This window comes from Neophocaena asiaeorientalis, unplaced genomic scaffold (genome assembly GCF_003031525.2).
Source record: "Neophocaena asiaeorientalis asiaeorientalis breed wild unplaced genomic scaffold, Neophocaena_asiaeorientalis_V1.1 scaffold134, whole genome shotgun sequence".
Classification (NCBI taxonomy): Eukaryota; Metazoa; Chordata; class Mammalia; order Artiodactyla; family Phocoenidae; genus Neophocaena; species Neophocaena asiaeorientalis.
This window is the reverse complement of record NW_020185339.1, coordinates 3653971-3679036: the sequence shown is the minus strand read 5'-3', so window position 1 is coordinate 3679036 and position 25066 is coordinate 3653971. Positions and strand designations below refer to the sequence as shown.

General features: G+C 37.1%; 1 protein-coding gene across 5 annotated transcripts in view; it reads left to right on the top strand.

The window, feature by feature from the left end:
- Window positions 1-25066, top strand: part of ACSS3 (acyl-CoA synthetase short chain family member 3) — a 151345-nt gene that overhangs the window by 12931 nt on the left and 113348 nt on the right. For all 5 annotated transcript variants that reach the window (XR_003002075.1, XR_003002077.1, XM_024736438.1 and 2 more), the window contains exon 2: window positions 20640-20784. Coding sequence is in view for 3 of the 5 variants with exons in the window: in XM_024736438.1 (XP_024592206.1) it covers window positions 20640-20784 (145 nt within the window). In the remaining 2 variants the exon portion in view is untranslated. The remainder of the gene's footprint in view (window positions 1-20639; window positions 20785-25066) is intronic.

Here is a 25066-nt window from a genome sequence, read left to right as displayed (position 1 = left end):
AAAATGATCCATGAATCTTCTTTCTACCTAGGCATCAGAGGGTCTGAAATTTTCTTGTCTTCATGAGTCTAAGTTTTACTACGAGGCAGTTGGCTCCTTTTGCTTCTCTTCAACATATTGAGTCCTCAAGCCAAAGACACACATACTGCAAGGAGGGAAATACTTTACTTATATGGTACAGACCAAGTTCTCTTGTGAGTATGGACTGGGAAAGTTGTCTCGGCACATATCAGGTTCCAAGAATTTCAGATTTAAGAGTTGTATCAGTATCATGTTACCAGATTATCATTTTTTAGTCTTTTTTTTCTTTTTAGTAAATATCTTAACCAGATAAACCAAATTTTATTTAACAAAGAAAACCCACTGGTTAAAAGTAATAAAAGACAAATATTATATGATTTCACTTATATGTGGATTCTAAAAACCAAAACAAATAACAAAACAAAACAAAAACTAAGCTCATAGATGCAGAGAACAGACTGGTGGTTGCCAAAGGGGAGGGGGTTGGGGGTAGGTGAAATGAGTGAAGGTGGTCAAAAGGTACAGACCTCCAGTTGCAAGATAAATAAGTCCTGGAATGTAATGGACAGCGTGGTGACTACAGTTAATAACGCTGAATTGCATACTTGAAAGTTGCTAAGAGAGTAAATTTTAAAAGTCCTCATCATAAGAAAAGAAAAGAAATTTGTATACCGTGTACTCAAATATTGAATCATTATGTTATATACTGAAATTAATATAATATATATGGATTATACCTCCATTTAAAAAACAAAACGAAAGAAAGAAAAAAAGTGACAGCTATGAGATAACATAAAAATATTATTTCTCTAGGATACATTTATGGTATTGCCACAAATGATAAAAATGTTAATATTTACATTGTTGGGAATAAAAGCTGATCTTAATCTGATAAAAGCTTGAATTTTAGAAAAATGCAAAACTGATTTTATTATTATTTTAAAATGTTGAGTTCTGACTGCTCAAGATCTTCAACACATATCTACTCTAAACATCTCATTTCACCTGAATATTTCAAGAACTGTTTGAAATGTAATTTGTTGTTACAGCCTTAGATCTTACAGCCTAAGATCCAACTTAATGAAATTTCCTTTCCTTAGTTTAATTTATAAAAGGATTAATTTAAAAATTTATAATTAGAAAAAAATTTTTTTTAACATCTTTATTGGGGTATAATTGCTTTACAATGGTGGGTTAGTTTCTGCTTTATAACAAAGTGAATCAGTTATACATATACATATGTTCCCATATCTCTTCCCTCTTGCGTCTCCCTCCCTCCCACCCTCCCTATCCCACCCCTCCAGGCAGTCACAAAGCACCGAGCTGATATCCCTGTGCCATGCGGCTGCTTCCCACTAGCTATCTACCTTACGTTTGTCAGTGTGTATATTTAATATTTCTTATTAAATATCTAGTTATTTCAAATATTGTATTTGATGGAAATGATAATACTCAAATCAAAATCTTAAATCCTAAAAGATGATTTTACTCTGTACATGTGTACTTGTATGAGTGTGTGTGCATGCACATATGTGAGTGTGTTTGTGAGTGTGTGTTGAAGTGTCACACAATACAAAATATATTATCACAGTAAGAATAGCACCAGTAATACTCCTTACCATAGTTTTTTTAACTTCTCAAGAGAATACGTTCTTAAAGAAGAATTTAGGGAAAGTTAAGTAACTAGCTCATGTTCACTTAGAATGCAGGTGGCAGATCTTGGATGAAAAACCAAATCTGTTAGACTTTAGAGTGTATCAGCTTCTCATTGTGTCATATTTCCTCTCCAGTTAATCCTGTTTTATCCTCATACTACTGGTGTTAACAGATTTAAAAGCAAGTCAGGTGTGCACACACAGACACACACACACACACACACATTTGTTGACCTGTTAAAAGTGGAGTTTTTTGGCTCTAGAACTTATCCATTCCTAACTCAATTGTTCCTTCATTTATTCTCTCATTCTTTCTCTTGTTGACTCATCAAATGTTTGAATGCCTCCTACATGCCAGGCACTATTCCAGGTGCTGAATGAGAGTCTAGGTAGAGTATAACTTTGAGGTATGATTTCATACATCAAAGAAAAAAAGTGTTTTTGCTTGTAATGAGATAGCTTTCATTTTCCTGTTTAATAAAAGGAGAGTAATCATGAGTGATATCTAGTTATTATTTTCTGAAAATATGGGTAATAAGATTTGCTTTTATTTTACAATCTACTCTGAATTACCTTTGACTGTTGAGGTGTGAGTAACTAGAACACTCAGGCTTACATTTTGATGAACAGTGGTCATTTTGTAACCAATGAATCCTTTAATAGATAAAAGAGTCAACCAATTTTAATTTTATCCCTTTGTGCAACCTCTCATTTTCTGCTAGAGGGGCTAACACACAGGAAGGTGAAGAAAAGACAAGTAACAAAAAAGAGAATAAAGAGACATAATGGGCTTGGTTAGCACCAGCTGGATAATGAACTCTTGGATAATTGAGCAGGCTGCACTGTGTCCAAGTTTCAAATTATCGAAATGTGAGTGGAAAATGTTTTATCTATGATATGATATGTAGATAGTGGGAGAATTGGCAAGGATAGAGCAAAGATGTAGTTTGTGACCTTGTTCTTAGATTTTTTGATGATAAAACTAGGGAAAAAAGACAAAAAATTTGTCTACTTTTCTTTTTTTATTAGTTTTTATTGGAGTATAGCTGCTTTACAGTGTTGTGTTAATTTCTACTGTACAGCAAAGTGAATCAGCTATACGTATACATATATCCCCTCTTTTTTGAATTTCCTTCCCATTTAGGTCACCACAGAGCACTGAGTAGAGTTCCCTGTGCTGTACAGTAGGTTACTTTTCTTAATGTTTTAACTTACACTCAGTGGTTTCTGGTTAGTTAAGTTGGATTTAGTTTCTGTCTATGTGTAAAGTTGTTTTGGTGAGAGTGAAGGTGGGAAATTGGAGGGGATATAATCTGGCTTAGGTAAAGGAGCAGCAGTTTTATAATCATAAAGCCTAGGTTTGAGATCTAAGTTTTGAACTACTTTTCATTGACATTTGTTATTCAAAAGTAATTCTGATTGAAATTTAGGTTTATGCTTTTCCCCCACAAAGTTGCAGTATTACTTTAAGTTTTAATTAGATGAACTGAGGAAAGCCAAAATAGGTGGAGTATCAATTATAGTTCAATATGTAAATAATTCTTAGTATATATCTTGGTATAGTTGGTATATTTCCCTTCAGTCTTTTATTTTCTTTTAAAATTTTTATTTTGGAATTATTGTAGACTCATAAGAAGTTGCAAAAATAGTAGAAAGAGGTCATTTGTACCCATCACTCAGCTTTCCCCAATGGTAACATCTTACATGACTATAGTACATTATCAAAACCAAAACTGACATTTGTACGATAGTTAGTTAGACTGCAAACCTTATTCAGATTCACCACCAGTTTTTGTACACACATATTTTTGTATGTGTATGTGTTGTGCCTTTTAAAAATCTATTATCTCTGTCTGTTTGTCAGTCTGTTTGACTCTCTGGGTCTCTATTTTTGTTCTTACAGAAAAATAGAATTATACTGTTCATATTGTTTGATAACTCATTTTCCCACTTGGAATAAGTTGTGATGTTTCCATTCCTCTATTCTTCTATTTCATGATTTTTAGTGTATGCAGAATATTTAAACATATTGGGTGAATGTAAGATTATTTATTTCACAATCCCTTCCTGTTGATTTTTGGGTGGTTTCTCTTTACTTGCAGAAATACTTGCTTTTTTGGATGCAGCGTTACAAAGATTTCTCTATCCCTGTGTCTGACTGTCCATCTGTCTCTCTCTGTTTCTTTCTTTCCTTCTTTCTTGCTGATGAATTCTTAGAAGATTTCTGGGTCAAAGAGAAATTATACACTTTCTGATGTATACTGTCAAAATATTTCTCCAAAAATATTAAGAAATATTGTGAATAAGACTCCACAGTCTTTTTCCTTACGAAACATTTAGAGAATAAATAAAGGTAATAATTTAGTGGACCCTGAACATTGTGCGTTGTAAACTCTTAACATTGTGTCACATTTGCTTCAGATCATTTTATTTTAAGCAATAAAACAAACAAAATTGATGCTCCCTGTGTATCTCCCTCAATTACATAGTCTTTGTAGAAACAATCTCAGAATAATTTACAAGGCTCAATGGGAAGAAAAAGTTCTTTTTAGACCTTCTAAAATGATTGATTGTATCCTTCCACTTTAATAAGAGCTTGTATAGGACATCTCTCTGTGGACATGAGCTAAGTGTGCAGAATGAGTTAATGAATGTGGTGTCTGCCTTCTAGGAGCATCAGCTGTAGAGGACAGTTTCATCAGAACATTGCAGCGTATCATTCTGCCTGAGTTATAGCCTTAAAGAGAGAGAAATGGATAGTTAAGATGAAGATGTAATATGAACACAGAAAAAATATGCAGTCCTAAAGTCCTAAGGTTTAGAGCACATTAGTTTCAATCCTTACCTATTTCTCCCCTTTCTTCCCATTCCTCCTTAACCAGAGCAAGATGACACTATGTCAACAAATTGGCTTTCTCCTGCCCTGCATGGTGCTGGGGCTGCTCTCTCTTCTCCTTTCTCCCTCTCCCCCTTTCCTTTTTGTTCCTTCTTCATCACGTTGTCATGGCTATCATTAGGATTAAATGCTAAAAGGCATCTTCTCTCCCTTCCAACAAATATCGGTTCACATTGGAGAGTGTACCTCCTCTTCTGCCCCCTCCTGATTCCCTGGATGGTTCTGAGATTTCAGGGTTACCTGCTTAGGGTCCCCGTGGGCATCCTGGTCTCTGTCTGGTTTTCTAGGAACCTGCTCCGATTTGGAGTTTGGTTCCTTATGAGCTCATTATGACCTGTTTCTGAGTTGGCTGGTTGAGGACCACTGCTCCAAAGAGTGTTCTAAGTAGCTCTCTTGAACAGGGCTGACTGATGAAGTTTACTTTCCTTTAGAATGTACTTTTAAACATATATTTATTGGGGATTATATTTAAATTTTAATAAATTTATGCTTTGAAATTTAAACATCTCTATCTTCACTTTTACATTTGACCTTTAGTTTTAATTATAATTTTATCTTTTCCTCATTTGAATTAAGCTGAATCCTATTTCCTTTTGCTTCAATTCTTTGTTTTTCCTGCATTTCCTCTAGAATAAAAATAAAACAAGCAAGATAAAATTGTGTCCTCATCTTCTGCTTTGAATTTAGCTGCCAAGCATGACTCACAACCTGGGGATCTTTAGGATCATTCATTCATGCCTTCTCTCTCTGTTGACAGTGGATCCAGTTCAGATAACAGGTATTGATTTCTTGAAAGCCTTTCTTTTTATTCTTTTTCCTGTTGGCTGCATTTCTCACTGACAATTCACTCAGTTTTAATCCGAGATGATCTGGCAGAGGTGTAGATGCCTGGGCTGTCCTTTCATGCTGAGATGAGGGCAATCTGTGGCGAAAGCTAGTGGGATGGGTCCAGGTTCTGAGTGTACTCATGTGGAAAGTATCAGTAGGGCTAAAGAACAGATTTCTCTTTGCGTTATGTTTCTCTGTTAAAATATTGTCCTATAGAGAGATGTGCTTTCCAACTACTTTTACAAAAACAATATCCTAGTGGTTCAATTAACATGAGGTTATTATGCTGCCCCAAGTAAGCAGTTACCCAATTTGGAGGGTTTCCCGGAACAGTCAGTTCATACTGCCCAAGGCCAAGTACCTGTAATTTAGATGGGATGTCACAGTGTGAACAAAGCAATATGATGCTCTCTTAAAAATGCTTAAAGCCTTCTCTGTTTGTGTGCAATAGTAGTCTTTTGAGCGCGTCATTGTTTTTGCTGAGCAGTTACCTCATGAGACTCTTTTACTTATTTGTGTTAATGTGTCAGAAGAGTACTACTTCAATTCACATTCATTCACACTTGTAACATATATTTAAAAATAATTATTGAGGGACTTCCCTGGTGGCACAGTGGTTACGAATCCGCTGCCAGTGCAGGGGACACAGGTTCGAGCCGTGGTCCGGGAGGATCCCACGTGCCGCGGAGCAACTAAGCCCGCGAGCCACAGCTACTGAGCCCGCATGCCACAACTACTGAAGCCCACGTGCCTAGGGCCCATGCTCTGCAACGAGAAGTCACCACAATGAGAAACCCATACACCACAACGAAGAGTAGCCCCTGCTCACTGCAACTAGAGAAAGCCCGCGTGCAGCAACGAAGACCCAACACAGCCAAAAATAAAATTAATTAATTAAAAAATGTTAAAAAAGATAAAAATAATTATTGAGAACTTGTTGTGTGCCATTAATGAGCTAGCACATGGTCTTTGCCCACAGGAAACAGTGTCTAGTGAGGATATAAGAATTACTCAAATTAGCACACAGACATGGAAAATTGGAAATTCATCATATTTTCCCCGGAGTGGGAAAGCACTGGGTTCCAGTGTGCCATGTGTTAGTTTGATAATTCTGGGAAGTTATTTGACCTCTCTAAGCCTCATTTCTTGTCTGTAAAATAGGAATAACACTGTCTTCCTGAAGGGGTAGTGCATGGATTAAATGATTTACCAAACTCAGAACCTGGCACATTATTGGTAATTAACAAAATGTTATTCCCTCTCTTACTTCAAAATTATGTATTTTTCTTTCTTATTTCAGGTGTCCCTTAAAGAGAACATAAACCTGATACACAGAGATGATGTGACCTCAGTTTTCTTTGATACACCCTTCTTCCTACTTCTAGCTCCTTTGATTTGTTTCTATACCTCCCCACATTTTTTTTTTTTTAACTTCCTGTTACTTTCTAGGCTAGTCAATAGATCCTCACTGATTCTGTTTCCTCATTTGCCTCCCAAGAGTGACCTGAAATCCCTTTCTGAAGAGGGCATTCCCCTTTAATGGCCTCCCCTTTCATAACGAGGTATTCAGGGCTTTTAAGGTAAGGTTTGCACTGCTCTTTCTTGCCTTAGCTCTTGTTATGCTCCCACCCCAAAACACACATCTCTTCTTTCAGTGGCACTGATGCACTTGGACTTCCAAAACAGAACCTGAACTTTGCCCTGTTTTTTACTTTCCCATTTGCCAATGCCATTAAAAAACAAACAGTATTTCCATTAGTTTTCAGTCCCTGTCCCCTCAGCTACCTTCATGTTTCACCCTTCTCTTTTAATAAAATTCAGTTGAAAGATTTGCACAAGATAAGAGGAGCTAGAACATTCCCCTTCTCTTTACATGCTAACTTCTTGGCCATGTTGTCTATTCTCCAGGTCCTCCTCTCCCTTGTACTCTTGCATCCACATCCACTGAAAGGTGGCCTCAGGCCTTGTCACTCTACCCAGATTACTCTCCCAAAGTTCATCAGTGCCTATTTGTTGCTTAATTCTATGGACTGATTTGAAGTCCTTACCTTGCTTGGTCTCTCTATAGTATTTAACTCTGGGGACCACATCTACCTCTTTGAAATTCCCCACAACTGTGTTGTTCAATATAGTAGTCAGTAAGCCATCTGTGGTTATTTAAATTTAAGTTTAATTTAATTAGAATTAAATAAAATTTAATTTACGTTAGCTAATGATGCTATTGAGTATTTGAAAGGTGGCTAGTGCAATTGAAGAACTAAATTTTATTTACTTTTAATTAGTTTGAATTTAAATTTAGCCAGCCACTTGTGGCTAGTGGCTACCCTGTTGAGCAGTGGAGATATGAAACACTTCCATCATCACAGAAATTTCTGTTGGACAGGGCTTCTCTGGAGCAAGGATTGGCAGAGTTTTTCTTTAAGGTGCAAAATGGTAAATATGTTTGGCTATGCAGGCCAGATAGCTTCCATTGCAACCACTCAGCTCTGCTGTTGTCAAGCAAAAGCAGCCACAGAGAATATATAAGCAACTGAGTGTGGCTGTGTTTCAATAAAACTTTATTTACACAAACAGGTGGTGGTCCAGATTTGGCGTGAGGCTAGGGTTGCTGACCCTTCTAGAGTCCCGGTTTCTTTGATAGATACTTTTTGCATTCTCTTCCTGTTTTTACTCTAAAAATTTTCTTTTCATTCTTCTGTATTTCTCAGATCTCTCCCTCATTTCCATCTTTATCATCACACTTGATTATGGCAAAATATCTCTATCAGTCCTCTCTCCTCTTGTCCTGCTCCAGCTCATTGTACCCATTGCCACAAAAGTGTTCTTTCATAATTCATCTAAGCCAGATGCTCGTTTGTAGATGTATGTAGTGATAGTAATCACCTCATAGCATTACTGAAAGGAGTCAATGAAATGTGTATAAAATTGTGCTCATGGTGGGTGTAGAGTTCTCTCACATTAACTCATCCACACAGAATAGTGGTTGTGACTCAGAGCCTGACAGCCTGACATCCAGTCCCAGCTTGTCACGCTCCAGTGTGGACCTCAGATAGGCCACCTAACTTCTCTATACCTCAGTTTCCTCATCTGTAAAATGAGGGTGATATTAGTATACACACAGAGTTGTTAAGAGAATTAAATGAATTAATTTGTATTAAATGCTCATAGTATTGTCTTGGTAAGTGCTATGTAGTTGGTTTTTATTTTATTTTCCTAGTTTCACAGATGAGGGAAGAAAGGCCTAGACATGTTAATTTGCCTACAGTCATACAGCTAGTAAACAACATGTCTGAGATTTGAACTCTGGCCTTTTGACTTGAAAGCCCAAGCTGTTAACTACTGATGCATTCCTTACAACATCCAGCCCTCTCCTTACCACATATCTGCAGTTGGAATTAAACTCTTTTTTATTGCGCTTTCATCATACTTAGTTTGTACTTCTGTCAGGAAATTTGCCACGTTTTGCTTCTTCTTATAGTTATTGCAAATGAGTCTGCCTTTCAGAGTGGAGAACATGTACCCAGTTATATTTTTTCCCCTTCCTTCACAGTCTCAGTTCTAATCAACAACAAATTATTTACTGTTAAATTTGTTGAACAAAAAAATGTTTTAAAAGGATTATTGACAGTTAATACTGGGGATTATAATCTGCCATAGTCTTCTTATAAAATAATGAATTATCAATTATAAAGATTATATGTTCATCACTATTTTAGTATATAGATTTAGTGTTTTAGTATACAAATAACCAAATGTATTCATCATCTTTGAATTGTTCTCAGTATGTTGGCTTCAGGTTTATTTAACTTTTGAAAAAGAGCTTGGAGTTTGTTTTCTTTTTCTGAAACTGTGATGAAATGAAGACCCACATAGGTCATCAAGGAAGGAAATTATAATCTGATCTGAAGGAAGTAAACTCATATCAGAAGGTCTATTGTAAGTTAGACTTTCCAGTTATTTAATAATGAAAATTTGCAGAGTACAGAGCAGCTGAGAATACAGAGAGGGTTACAACATTGTCACCACTAAATATGGTTGTGCTGGAGGAAGCTTTCAACAGTTATTTTACGCAAATCAAAATATGACAGTTTGTGAAAGAGTTTCATAGGCTACACTGTTGAAAGTATATTAAATCAATTTTATTCTTGGCAAAGGAGGCAGTGGTGGAATTGAGAGGAACATTTTAGACTTTACCAATTTAACTTTACATTGCTGGGTAATCAAATCCACAGAGTAAATGCTATCAATTTTCCCCTCTGACACGAGGATTATTTTTTTTTTGATTGTCAGCGTTTTATTTCCTTTTGTAATGTTTGAAAACTGACAATAAATACATGCTTAAAAAAGAAAATGTAGCCCTGAACAGAGGGGAAGTTGATGGTTATAGGAATTGATGGGAACAAAAGAATCATGTGAAAATTTGCCAGTAGCTTTTTCTGGTATCCAGAGATCAAGACCATGGCGCTTGTCAGGCTCCCTACCTCTTAAAAATCTTTCAGACATCCACCCACATTCACTGACTTAGCCCAATGTGTGGGCCAAGTACACACTCCAGTCTAACTCATTTGATGAAGAAAGCCAAAGTCAAATGCAGGGTAGGCTAGAATCAAATATTAGGAAAGACAGAGAAGACTTAGGGTCAGCTAAAGTGAAGAACAGAAGAAATACAACTCAAGGCAGATTTTTTCCAAAGAGCTGAGTCCAAGGTTTTATGCTAGATGTAAGCTAGCAGGGCTTGATGAGAAAAAGGCAAAGGAAAATAGAAAATTATATTCAGGACATCTAGAACGAATTTCAGAACCTTTCTTTTTTTCTGAGCCCCTTCTGAAGACCTTCAAGCCCCGCCTCTGTGAACTCAGACACTGATGATGATGGCTTATCTCTGACTCCTTTTCAAGGAATCTAACATTACTGTAGTGACTATAGAATTACACTAGCTGAGATTCCTCCTGTTTCGTTTGTCCTGGAATGCATCCCTTTGCCTTTTAAATTATGAAATACGACAATTTTAAAGCTTGTTTGAATTTGTGAGAATTTATGGATCTTAAGACTTTTGTGTCAGGATAGATTAAGTTATGCTGCAGGAATAGACAACACTCAAATCTCCCCGTTTTAAAATAGCCCAGGAGTATCTCACTTATACTACAGGTTTATCTTGGGTTACCCAAGAGATTTGTTCCATGTCATCCATCCTCACTCAAGGATATAAGCTAATAGTGCAGTTGCCATTTGGAGTATCCTTGTGGCAGGGAGAAGGAGAAGTTGTCAGCATGCATTTGCTCTTGAAGACTCCTTGCATTACTTCTGTTGCCATTGCACGGGCCAGAGAAAGCCACATGGCCACACCTCATTTCAAGTGGATATGAAAGTGCAGTCTTACAAGTGCCTGGAATGAGGACAACCAAAATGATATGGACAGCAGGAACGATGACCACAGATTTATGACAGATCTCTCTGTGATTTGAAGATTCTGTCTAGCTATTTATTATTGACTGTTCAGCTGCTTGAAGTTAATACTAGTGAGAACAATAAAAAGAAGGAAGTTTTTATTGTCCAAATTTTAGTTCTTAAAACTGAGTTTAGATGTTATCATAAGTGTAAGAAATGCTTCTTTTTACCAGAAGAATATTCAAGAAGATGTTTTTATTAAATTAGAGTGTTTTTCATTAATGGTAGTTATACTGATTATAGAGTTGATGATTGAGTCACATCAGGAGACAAGCCATCTAGACTGTTAAAGCTTTTAATGTTATTTAAATATATTTAAATCATGTATTCAACATTTAAATACATGCTCATAAAAATTAAATAACAGAGAAAGTACGTGTCATATAAAAATATAGACCATCCCTTCTCCATACTGTCTCCCAACTTTCTCTTACCCGGAGTTTACTACTGTTAATATTTTCTTGTCCATTTTTCTAGACTCCTTCTTGTGCTTTTATGCAACAGAGGTGAACATGTAAGCAACTTGCTTTGGTTAAGTTAAAAGTACATTTTGGAGATAAGTATATGTATCCACTCCTAAATTGCTGAACTAATTTATTTGCTTACCAACTTTACTTGAGAATGCCAGGTTCTCTTTTCTTTCACCAACAGTGTGTATATATTTTTATACCAATCCAGTTTAGAAAAATGGCATCTCATTATTGTTTTAATGTTCATTTTCCTGATGTTTGTAAGACTGAGCACTGTTTTTATGCTTATTGGCCATTATCATTTTTTTTCCTCTATGGGTAGTGTGCTGAAATTCTTTGCCTATTGGATTTAAAATTTTTTTCTTATTGACTTGTAGGAACACTTTAAATATTATTGAAGTTGCAAATATACCTTTCTCTTTGTTATTTATATTGAGAATATGCCCTCCCCACACCTCGGCTTTATTTTGTCTTCTAACTCATATACACACACATACATGCACACACATACACATAATACACACACACACACACACACATACACATATGCTCATCTGAGTGTCAAGATTCAGAAGGTAGCTGAGTACATTTCAAAACCCAAGTAAGGATCCTTGTTCACATGTCAATGAATACAGGTTTTGATTGCTAGAGTCATTCTTCCTATAATTGTTTGAGGGAGAAGAGGCGATTTCCATGTGGCAATCGTATGTAGAGTTTCTAGGCCTCTTAGAAGTTGTACAGAGCCTTGTTCCTATTTTACAGGTCCTGAATCTTTGGGACGACCATCCATGCAGAAATTATACTTAGTTTAGAAAGACTTTAGACAGGTTAAATATTGTATGATGTGTGTGTGTTTGATTATGTCTTAATTTTCCATCGAAACATCAATGCCCATTCTTTATTCCTACCTCCCTCTGATCTGGGAGTTATTTCAGAGTTTTATTGAGAGAGTTTTTTTTTTTTTTTTCTGTACGTGGGCCTCTCACTGTTGTGGCCTCTCCCGTTGCGGAGCACAGGCTCCGGACGCGCAGGCTCAGCGGCCATGGCTCACGGGCCCAGCCGCTCAGCGGCATGTGGGATCTTCCCGGACCGGGGCACGAACCCGTGTCCCCTGCATCGGCAGGTGGACTCTCAACCACTGTGCCACCAGGGAAGCCCGAGAGAGGTTTTTTGGTGAGCCTTTGTATTTCCTTCTTAGGGTTTATAGGTTCCTCATGAATGTAGAGTATTCTGTGGTATGGCTCTGTAAATTTTTCTACACCTTCCTTTTCTTTCTTTTAACTTAGCAGTATATAAAGTGTCACGGAAATCTTTCAGTATCATACCCTTGGATCTGTCATGTTTCTCATGATTTCTGGATTGAGCAGTCACTTTGCTCCTATCTGTTTTATATGTTAAAAATTGTTTCCACTGTTCTGATCTGGGGCTAGCACCATTTCTAGTGGCTCCATATTGCTTTCAATTTTATTTCAGGTTTATATCTTTTTCTGTTATTCAAGTAGGTTATGGGGTACATTCAGGTTGCTTCCAGTTTTCTGCAGAAGGAATTCAGGGCAGGGGTTGGGTAGGATAAAGAGTATGAAATTTTTCCTTTCTAAAACAGAATTAAATCTTACTGAGTTTAAAAAGAGAGCTAGTCAAAGACCCTATTGGTAGAATATTCCAGTAGTTATATCTAGTAGCTATATAGCCCTGACAAAGTTGCTGATATATGTGTGTGTGTGTGTGTGTGTGTGTGTGTGTGTGTGTGTGTGTGTATAAAATACTAATACGTATGGGAAGAATGCAGCATCACAGATGAATGAGGACAGTAAGGATTAGTCAAAAAATGATGCTTGGCAAATTGACTACTGATAAATAAATATAATTGTACTGCCACATCATAATATATATATCTATATATACACACATATCATAGTACATGTATATAATATATAACAGATTTTACATACAGATTATATACATATATGAATAATTTAATGGTACACTTAAGGCATCAGTATAAAAAGTTAAATCAGAAGAGAGTAGTATGAATTATCTTAGAGGGAAAAATTGTGAAGGAATATTATGAGTTTATTTGACTATATACAAATTTAAAATATCTTCATATCAGGAAACACTATGAATTAAAATCAGTGAATAAGCTGAGAATATAACTTGTAAGAATGTCAGACTTAATTCAATGTCCTATATAAAGAACTTTTAAAAATTGGTAAGACATTGTGTTTAATACTGGTAATCACATAAACCAAAATTAAAACTTCTAAAACTGCTGCTAAAATTGAAGAAGATTGAGAAGAATCTGTGTTTAGAGGAGTGTGATAAAATGAACTTTCAGGTAATGCTGACGGTAATATAAATTGATTCAATATTTCCGGAAAGCAGTTTGGTTGTTTGATGTGTGAAAGTGTGTGTGTGCTTGATTGTAGGAATCTTGCTGGCTTATCTAATAAAAAGCAATGTGACCAGTATTTCTCTACAAGAAACATCATCCTGGGATCATTTAAAATTACGAAAATATTGTGAAAAGGAATTTGCAACAATGCAGGATAACTTTGTGCTTAAATAGTGCTGCGGAGGCTATTACTGAACAGCAGTTGAATGGAATATTATGCCTTCATCAAACGCATTCTGAGAATTGTTCAGATCATTGGAAAAAACTCATAATGTACTCTTAAACATAGAGGCAGCATATTTACATATAGAAAATATAAAATACTCCAAAGTATATTTTCTCAGTTTTCTGCAGTGAGCATTAGTTATTTTAATAATCTGGGGAGACAAACCATTTAAAACCTTCTCATAAATTTAGAAGGGGTACTGAAGAGACAGCACATAGAAGGCATTCAGTTGACCTTTACTGAAATGATTTGATTTTAAATGAAATAAGAATCTTCTCATAGTAGAAAAATCAAATCTTTGAGCCAGGAGGCCCTTTGCAGGTCACTTGGTCCAGTCATCCGCAGTAAACCAGTCCTTAAATTTAGCTAGTTTATAGCGGTATACTCATTACCTATAACCATTTCTGGAGCCATGCCAATGTGTTACTTTCTCCAACAGTTCTTGCTTAACACTGCTTGCAGGGCTTTCCCTCTGCTTGAATTTCCTTCCTGTCTGTCCCAAAGGGTACCCTTAAAATTCTTTAAGTTTCTTTAAGGGCATCCTTCAAAAAGAAAATGCTAGGGTACAAGTAATTTAAATATTAAACCACCCAAAATTTGCAAATAATTGGAAAGAAAATCTGAAGTTCTTTGAGTATTGCCTGTAGAGTTACTGCTGTTTGATGTTCATGGGGTTGGTTCCGTAATATGCTGCCTTTAGCAAGTTGCTGTCAGATGAGTTTCCTCATACATAAAATGGGGTTTACAATAGTACCTACCTCATAGGTAGTTTTTTTTAAAGTTGAAGTACAGTTGATGTACGATATTGTGTTATTTTTCAGCTGTACAACAGAGTGATCTGACAATAAAATACGTTATGAAATGATCATCATGATAAGTCTAGTAACTGTCTGGCTCCATACAAAATTACTGCAGTATTATTGACTATATTACATCCTTGTGTAGTATACTACATCCCTGTGACTTATTTATTCTATAACTGGAAGTTTGTATCTCTTAATTCCCCTTCACATATTTTGCCCAAACCCCTATCCACCTCCCCTCTGGCAACTACCGATTTGTTCCCTGTATCTGTATGTCTCTTTCTCTTTTGTTTTGTTTGTTAATTTGTTTTGTTTTTTTATATTCCATATATAAGTGAGAATATATGGTATTTGTCTTTCTTTGATGTATTTCACTTAGCATAATACCCTCTACGTCCAATAGCACAATTTCATTCTTTTTTATGGTTGAGTAATATTCCAGTGTGTGTGTGTGTGTGTGTGTGTGTGTGTGTGTGTGTGTGTGTGTATCTTCTTGATCAACTCAACACATCTATTGATGGACATTTAGGTCGCTTCTGCATTTTGACTATTGTAAATAATGCTGCAGTGAACATAAGCGTGCATATATCATTTTGAATTAATGTTTTTATTTTCTTCAGGTAAATACCCAGAAATGGAATTGCTGGATTTTATGGTAGTTCTGTTTTTAAGTTTTTGAGGAACCTCCATACTGTTTTCCATAGTGGCTGCACCAATTCACATTCCCATCAACAGTGCGCAAGTGTCCCTAGGGTTGTTTTTTGATTAGATGATTTCATACACATGAAATATTGGTCTAGAATAAGGGATCAATAAATATTACTTAGAAACTTTCGGGACAAGTTGGACAAAATGCACTTTTTCCTATTCATCCTGTTAAATATAGCTAAAAACATAGGACATTATATATAAAATACACATAAGAAGACTCTGAAAGGAGGAGAGAAGAAACCAAATCATCTAGGAACTTTGGGACATGAGAAATGACATGGCACTGAGTTCCTTGGGTTTTCTTTCTTGTCTTATATATCCTATACTGAGTGCTGGAGAAGGTGGCAACCTAGAAACACCAATGGGTGCAGAAAAAAAGTTCCAACAAAAACTTCTTTGGACCTTCCCCCGCAAAGATAAAAGGGGTGGGGAGGGACAGCCTGCCAAGACAGGACATTTTTGGCCAGTAACTTCCCTAATACAGTCAAACACTATGGATAGCTCTGTGGCTCCCATCCCATCTTCACCAGTGAAAAGGTGATAGAGAACCTAGACTTCTACTCTTACCAGGCTGTGACAAGGTGTCCTAAACATCGCCACCTCCCCTGGTGGTGTTAGAGAAAGTTATATCAGGAATTGGAACTTTCATTATGGCTAAGATAAAGAGGTAAGAAGGATCTTGCCCCTGGCATTGTCAGTGGAGTCCATGTGGGGAGTCAAAATGAGGTGCCATTCCCCACTATCAGCCAAGATGATGTAATGGAAGCCTAGTGGGATCCTGAACTTTTACCCTAGCTCAGCAGTAATGAGGTACCCCTTACTCTCATGAGTGTCAGTGGAGGCCTAATGGGGAGCTGGAACTTACACCTGAACCTGGTGGTAATGAGTTGTCTCCCTCCCCCACTGACCCAGTATCAGAGGAGGCCTGATAAAACAGAAGATTTAAATACGATCTTTAAATAAGCTCCAGAATCTCCTAATAAAATACCTATAATGTCCAGGATACAAACAAAAATCACTTGTCATACCAAGAACCAGGAAAATATCAACTTGAATGAGAAAAGCAATCAGTAGATGCTAACACTGAGGTGACAGAGACTGGAATTATTGGACAAGGATTTTTAAAGCAGCCATCATAAAAAAATGCTTAAACGAGCAACTACGAACACATTTGAAACATTTTTTAAAAAGCCTCAATTAAATAGACTCAGCGAAGAAATAAAAGATGTAAAGAAAAAAACAAATGGAAATTTTAGAACTGAAAAATATGATAATGAAAATAAAAACTCACTGAATTGGTTCAACAGCAGAATGAAAATCACAAAGGAAAGGATCAGTGAACTCTAGGATAGAAAAAATATATATTTATAAATGAATGAATTAATAGGATATTGTGGACTAGGACACCAGTCAGGTTGTCCAGAGACTTGGGTTGCAGGTATGGCTTTTTCCAATTCTTAGCCAAATGTCCTGTGCATTATTCTTTTTAAGACTCCATTCACTCAACTTTAAAATAAAATAGTAAAAACTACCCTGGCTACTGTACATGGATCCTAAATCCAAAGTGTCTTGAAGGTTTACTAATATTTTCATTCTTCATTTATCAAATATTTATTGGGTGCCTAATATATAGATCCTCAGACTATAAGGAAAATATAGTCTTTGCTGTCAGGTTATAGTAAAATGAGGGAAACATTTAAGTAAGTGGACTAATTGTTAATGTAATATGATAAGTAGTATTGTACAGATATGTGCACAGGTCTTTGGAACTACTTGGGAGAGGGCGGTGGTAAAGGAGAAGGACAGCCACAGAAAAAACAGCCACACAAATTCTTTGAATAATGTGAACTCTAGGAATTGCACATTTTGTAATTCAATATAGCTGGAGAATGGGAAGTTGCATGAGGGGAAATGAAGCTGAGTAGATGAAGGGTCTTTTATATCATCTAAAGATATATACTTTTTATCCTGAGCTTTATGGAAAGGTATTAAATGAGTTTGAGTGCCATTTGATGTGATAATATTTAATTTGAGGAAAGACATTCTAGTAGCAAAGGAAGATGACTTGAGAGGATGGGGTAAGACCTAGGGCAAAGAGATTAATTAAGAGAAAGGAATTGTAACCCAGGTTATCAATGAGAGAACTGAACAATTGCAAAGACAGATGTGACAGTACATACAATCGATAGAATGTGGAGAATGAGGGATCAAATTTAACTTTTGAGTTTCTACACCTTGCAGTGGGTGCAAGGTGGTTCCTTGAAATATGGAAAACAGGAGGAGGAACAAGTTTGCAGTTGAGATGGGCTGTGAGTTGGAGGTGGGGTGAAAATGATTATCGTTTTGGACATATTATTATTTCCAAGGAGAGATGTCCAGCAGGCTGTCGGCTATAAGGGAATGGAGTTCAGAAAGGGGATCAGAGCTGGAGCTAAAGATGGAAGTTGAAACCATAAAAGTATAGAGATCACCTAGGGAATGTACGTAGAGTGAGCAAAGGGATGGATATAGAATGTTAGAAATTACTGTCAATTAAATATTTGGCAAAGGAAGGAGATTTCATGAAAAATATTGTTGGTTCGCAAACTGGCCCCCATTCATGGAGGGCAAGGAGAGCCCAAAGAAAGGGGCAGGCCCCTCCAGAATGGTAGGTCGGTGGCAGATTTAATAAGCAAGGTAACTTGCGTCTGAGGCATGTCGTGGGTGGCCAGGAGATGAGTAGATCTCCGCACCCACCCACAGGAATCTTGAAAATAATGTCCTTATCTGGGTTCAGACACATATTCAGTCCAGATGGACTTAACAACACATTGCTTTCTCAAGGCTATGTCCTTGAAACAGCTACTAGTATGGGAATAGTAGGTGACACACATGTTCCAAGGATGGGGGGATCCTCTGATTGCCTGAGTCCAGCTGACAGGTCAACCTGGGGTCACATCCTCTCTGTGAACTCCTTCAACAGATATCTAGAAGGAACAAGTAGGAAGTAGAACAATAAGGCAAATGACAAAGTGAGTCCTCCATGAATCTTTGGAATTGAGAGGGCTCCTTGTTTTGTGAAATGTTATGGGCATAATTCAATACTGAGCACAAAGAGTGGTAGAGTAGAAGTGGTAGATAGAGGATAATGACATCATCTAGAAGTGTTCCAGTGAGTCAGTCTTTCATGTGTCTGAAACGTATTCTTTTCAGAAATAAAAGCAGAAACACAAAAATATGAATAAGTATTTTGTGGGAAAATTCTATAAAGTATCTTTCCTTATTTCTGCCAAAATATTGAGTAAATATTTTTTCTTTTTCTTAGTGCATTAGTTAATTGTGGCCACAGTTATGCTGCATATCACCATAAAAATCTCTGAGCCATAAGGTATTTATTCATCAGTTAATTTGTATTTGTCATGGGATCAACACAACTGGAAATGTTATTCTAAGACAGGGGTCCTCAACCCCTGGGCTGCAGACCAGTACCGGTCTGCGGCCTGTTAGGAACCGGGCCGCACAGCAAGAGATGAGTGGCAGGCAAGTGAGCGAAGCTTCATCTGCCGCTCCCCGTCGCTCCCCATCACTCACTGGCACACCTAACCCATCGCTCCCATTACCGCCTGAACCATCCACCCCCCACCAACCCCCCTCCACATCCGTGGAAAAATTGCCTTCCCTGAAACCGGTCCCTGGTGCTGAAAAGGTTGGGGGCCGCTGTTCTAAGACATGTGTCTGGCTGGGTTGGGCTCCTTGCTTCTTTTGGGCTCTGCTCCCATCTGCAAATACTCATTCTTGGCACCAGGCTGAGGAGGAGGCAGCAGTAATACCTGGAGGCTCTTCTCCTGGAGAGGGTGTAGGTGCAGGAGAGCAAGCCCAGTCGTATCAGGCGCTTTCAAGCAAGTGCATGCTTCATGACTGCTTATTAGCCAGAGCTGACATCACATGGATGACCCCAAAGTCAAGGGAAGTACTCTCCACTGATGAAGATGGAGGCAAGAGGAAGAGACAAAATATTTTTAATAGAAGTAAGGGTGAGGAGAAGAGACAATGTTTTTGAGCAAACATCAAATCTATTGCACTTGGCAATTCAGAATCATTGTATTAATTACTCATTGTGCTGTACTGTAAGGTCATCATATTCACCGTTACTGATGTATACAGAGTCATCCGACGCTGAGTAAATGATTCCTCCTCCTACTGCCTTCTGTATCTGTTATTTCTTATTGCTGCCACTGTATCTATAGGCATTCTTAATTCCCTGCTTCATTTCACACAGGGCTCTTTAAGACCTGACAGTGATACTCAGCTATTTAATGGGACTTTTCCTTGTTGCTTCAATATTTTCCTCCTGTTATTTTGCATTTTTATAATATTTGCTAGTCTGACATTGGAACAAATGGACCATTACTATACTTGTATTTTTTTATCTAATACTCTCCTTCTAAAAAAGTGGCAAATTCCATGCTCAGGAAAATGAGCTATATTTTCTTTAAAATTTTCTCCATCTATCTACATTATGTCTTTATTTTCAAAGGCACGCACTCAGTAATTGAGATAAAGAGTGGTGAATTGAAAAGTTTTTAAAAAGCTATTAACGTTTTATGTGCATTTTGATTGTTTATTCAGATTATGAAGCATTTCACACATGCAGAAAAGAACTAACCTATTCTTTGTGAAATTGGGGGTATTGCATTTAATTGAAACAAATATGTGTGTGTGTATATATACGCACACACACACACACACATATATATATATATATACATCTTTCAAAGAAGAATTGATTTTTCCAGTAAGTCTGTCTTTTTACAGCAGGTACCCAAACTTCAGTCATGCATCTCCTATTTGCCCTCTCAGCTTAATGCATCTGTGCTGCACTTCTATACAATTCATTTCATCCATGTAAAGTAGCTTATTTTGGTGCTGTGTACTCTAGTTTCATCCTAAGCAATAAAATCCACAAAATTGTCACCTTGAAGTGTGAGGTATATTTTCTTCTTGTGCACATGAAAATAAATACATGTTTATTAAAAGTGTCACTTCTGTACCATCTTAAATAGTTTACAGCCATCATTACCTGACATAACATGCATGGGGAAACACTGTTTGAAGGGCAGCTCTGCCAAACTAGGACTATAGAAACCTAGTTAAGTAACAATATATATTTTGAAGTCATTCACTTTTACTTTCCAATTATTTTTCAGGTTTGTGGAAGGGATGCTTAACATTTGTTACAATGCCATCGACCGTCATATTGAAAATGGTAAAGGAGATAAGATTGCTATCATTTATGACAGTCCTGTTACAAATACTAAAGCCACTATTACCTATAAAGAAGTCCTGGAGCAGGTAATATTATAAACTTTCTGTACATGTTGTTTGGAAATCATACAGAAATGATTTAAGTAGCATACATTCTCATTGCATAACTTTAATTCATTGACATGTTACTGTACTTTTGGTGCACACTGGAAATAGAGGTGTGTTAATGCATTGAAAGTATTTTTATTCCTTAATTATACTTTACAGTACTGGAAGATACTTATTTTAAAGGAAGACGTTAACAAATCTCTAAGAACATGCTTATAATCTCTCTGGCCTTCGTTTTCCGTCCACATTGCCATCACCTTTGCTCAGCTGTTCTCTTCAGCTCTTGTACTATTGAAGTAGTCTCCTAACCTCCTAACTTCCCTACTACCAGGCTCTGCTCCTGTCAGATTGTCACCTGAAGTGACACTAGGATTTTCTTCCTAAGAAACAACATATTTCTCTACCCCACTTAGAAATCTTTTCTTTAAAAATTATCATTATTCAGAGAGCAAAATCGGGACTTCTGTGATGTACAAGACACTTTGGAGTCTGATCACATCATCCCTCCAAGCTTCATTTCCCGACATTCTTGGCCATGAACGCAACCGTTTTTCAACCCGTATTTCCTGCCACTCCCTCAGGCTTCCTGGCCCTTTAAAGCTCTTTGCACATACTCATTACTTTCCCTTATTTGCTCGCTCTTTAGTTTTTTCCCTTTTGGGTAGTTCTCAGATGGATCATGATATTGACAGATAAGTTATGAGATTTTTTTTTTTTCTTTTAATATTGGGGTAGAAATGGGATTGCATAAGTAACTATAAAAGTATTTGGGTATTATGAATTGTGGGAGAGTTATTCTAGCTCTGGGGGAGGGCATTTATTTATTTATGATTTGAAGGGAGGTAGAGTGGAGGGCAGGGTTTCTCGGCCTTGACGCTATTGACATTTTAGGCCAGGTAATTCTTTATTGTGGGGAGCTGTTATGTACACTGTAGGATTTTTAGCAGCATTCCTGGTCTCCCCGTTAGATGCACCCCTTCCCCAGTTGTGATAACCAAAAATGTCTACAAACATTGCTGAAATGTCCCTGGAGTGGCAAAATCACCACTAGTTGAGAACTTCTGGTTGAGCAGAGTCTGTCATGCTAGGTTTTGGAGGCCTTTGCTTTTTTTTTTGTGGTATGCGGGCCTCTCACTGTTGTGGCCTTTCCCATTGTGGAGCACAGGCTCCGGACGCACAGGCCCAGCGTCCACGGCTCATGGGCCCAGCCGCTCCACGGCATGTGGGATCCTCGCAGACCGGTGCATGAACCCGTGTCCCCCGCGTCGGCAGGCGGACTCTCAACCACGGCGCCACCAGGGAAGCCCAGCCTTTGCTTTTTTTAATGGAAGCTTTTTGAGTCACATTCTCTTACTTTGCCTTTTTTTTTTTTTTAAGCCTCATTTAGAATTTTCATGCAATTTTTAGAGTATTCAGTCAACTCCCCCTGGCTCTCTGAAATAATATCCTTTTGCATCAGCAATATTTGTGTTTAGTTTTCTAAGAGATTTCAAGAAAGGCAACTGAGACAAAACAATTACTGCCCCAATCCTGAGTTGCTACAAACAATAAAGAGAGAAAAGGTGGTTTTTGCACAGGCTGGGTATCAGCCTGGCTGCAGCAACAAATTCTACCTTCAGCTGATTTGAACATAAGAGGAATTTATGAAAAGTGAGGACTTAAAAACTAGGCTCAGAAAAATGGCACACCCCAAGGGAGAAGGGGAGCAGTGAAAAGTTAAGAATCCACAAATTGTCTAGTAAGTAGACTTGCTGACCTGACTTCTAGATTGACAGAGTAGGTACATCTGGTTGGCCAAATTTAGGTTACATGCCCAAAGTCCTAGGCAGTTGGGAGGAACTGTCTTGTTGTCTTTTTATTTCTTAGTAGGAATGGGGCCCTGCCTCTCTCTAGAACTCATACTAGGGGAATTCCAATCTAATAAGAAGGGAGTTTAAATAGTGGGCAACTGAATACAGAACAGAAATAAATAATGCTGCAAATATACTGTTGGATATATTTCATTGGTCTGTAAGTGGGAACTGTGTATTTTCAGAATGAAGTGTACAGAGACAGAGCTCACGCTGGGGCTGAGGATTTAAGGCACTCTGTTACCAAATGACCTTGTTTTTCATCTGAGGCTGTGTTTTATTATGAGATAACAGAAATTTCCTGATAACCTGTTATATTCTGTTTTATTTTAGGTTTGCATTTTCAGCTTTTAGATAAAGTTTAGTCTATGTTTAAAAACTTAATTCTGTGATTTGGGCATATTGCCATAGTCTCATTTTATTAAGACTTAGGTTAATATTAAGATACTGGTTAATCTTAATTGCTATACTGATTAGGAAGCTTATTTATACATTATAAATATATTATCTGTATCTGTATATTGAATTTGACACATGACCAAGCATCAAAGAAAAACTTTAGAAACATAAAATTGGAAGAGTTAAGTAATGGTTATTTCTATTTGCATTTTCTGTTGTTTTCTTTTTAATCAATAAGTGTATATGATAAGTATACACACACATTTTGCTTAGAAGCCGTTCTGCTAACTCATCTTGATTTTCTAATATTGAGTCTAGACTCTTAGACCCTTTTGAGATTTGTACTGGTTCATTGGTTTCAGTTTAGCCTGACATCAGAGTACTTAAAAGGCCTGTTTCTCTCACCTGCTGACAGCTTCTGATTCCCCAGGCTTTTCTTCTCTAAAGTACTAAAGGAAGGACTGTTAGGAAAGACAGAGGCATTGTGCTCCACTTTGATTACCTGTTCCTGGTTCTCTGTGGCTTTTATTTTATTAAGTAGAGAAGTTATTAAGTTCATGAATAGAACATTCAATAGTTCTACTTTCATTCAAAAAGTAAAAAAAAACCTCTAATTCTTGTCTAAGAGAAATGATTATTTCCAATAATATCACTTGTCTCTTCCACACCATAATTTTTTTTTACATTGGGAAATTTTAATTTTTTAATAGGATGAAAATCTTCTTTATTTTAATACATTGCCTAGCTGTGAAGGTTTATATCTTTCTGCATCCAAAGCTCTGCTTAAAACATTTACCTTACTTGGCCATTTTGGAAACCTGGAAGTCTGGTCTGTAGTAGTTTTTATTCTTACATTTGCTTAATGAATTTATTTATCATTCATTAGTAGGTCCTTATTAGATGAGTTGTCTTATCTTCAGGGTGGTTAAACTCTGACCTTTTTGAAAGTAAACTCAATAAAATCAGTAGGCAGTCTGCTTTGAATTTATTTTCTTGGATTGGAATGGTGATGGAGCCAAATTTATTTATTTATTCAAAACATACTTTTAGAATACCTAATATATTTTTGGCACTTCTGTGGACACCGTGTATTACAGTAGTGAAAGATAAGTCTTTATCTACAGGAAAATTGCATTCTAATTGGGGAGATACGTTATGAATAAAAAGATAATACAATACAAGTGAAAAGATAGCACGATATAAGGGAAGAAAAGTGTAAGGCTAGCGAGTAACTTGGGCTGCCCTTTTATATAGATTTGTCAGAGAAAACTACGTATCATTGAGGAGATGCCCCAGTGACATAGACTCAAATAAAGGCTGGGAGAAACCATGTGAACATTTGGAGGAAATTATATCAGGCAAAGACTTGAAGTAAGAATAGACTTGGAGAGCCAGAAGGCTGGTGATGAGAGAAGAGTGGTTGAAGGTGAGGATGGGGGAGTATCTAGGAGTCAGGGCATGTAGGACCTCGCAGGCCACGGTAAAGACTATATTTTATTCTGAGTATGACAGGAAGCTCCATATTGTTAAAGGAATCACTTTGGCATCTCTGAAGAAGCAGAGAACATGGTGGGCAAGATTGGAAACCAGGAGATGACAAATGATCCAGGAAAGAAATGAATGGACACCATTTGGGCTTAAATCCCCTTAACAATAGCAACATGTGGGCAGTTAAAGGATAGGATATGGTTTGTGCCATGGGATTCTGGAAGCTGTTCCACATATGTATCTTATCTTGGATCTCTGGCTTCATCTAATGGAAGCTGTTCCACATATGTATCTTATCTTGGATCTCTGGCTTCATCTAATGGGTTTGCAAAAAGTCTCATTAAGTCTATTATAGGGCAGCCACCTATAGATGCCCTGCCACTCTCCATCTTTTGAGGTGTTTTTGTGTAATGCCCCAAGGGAAAGTTTCTGTATAGTTTTCAAGCAGAATCCTAGGAAAAGAAGACTATTAGTTAGAAGCGCTTTAGTTTTCTTTCTTTCTGTTTTATATATATATATATATA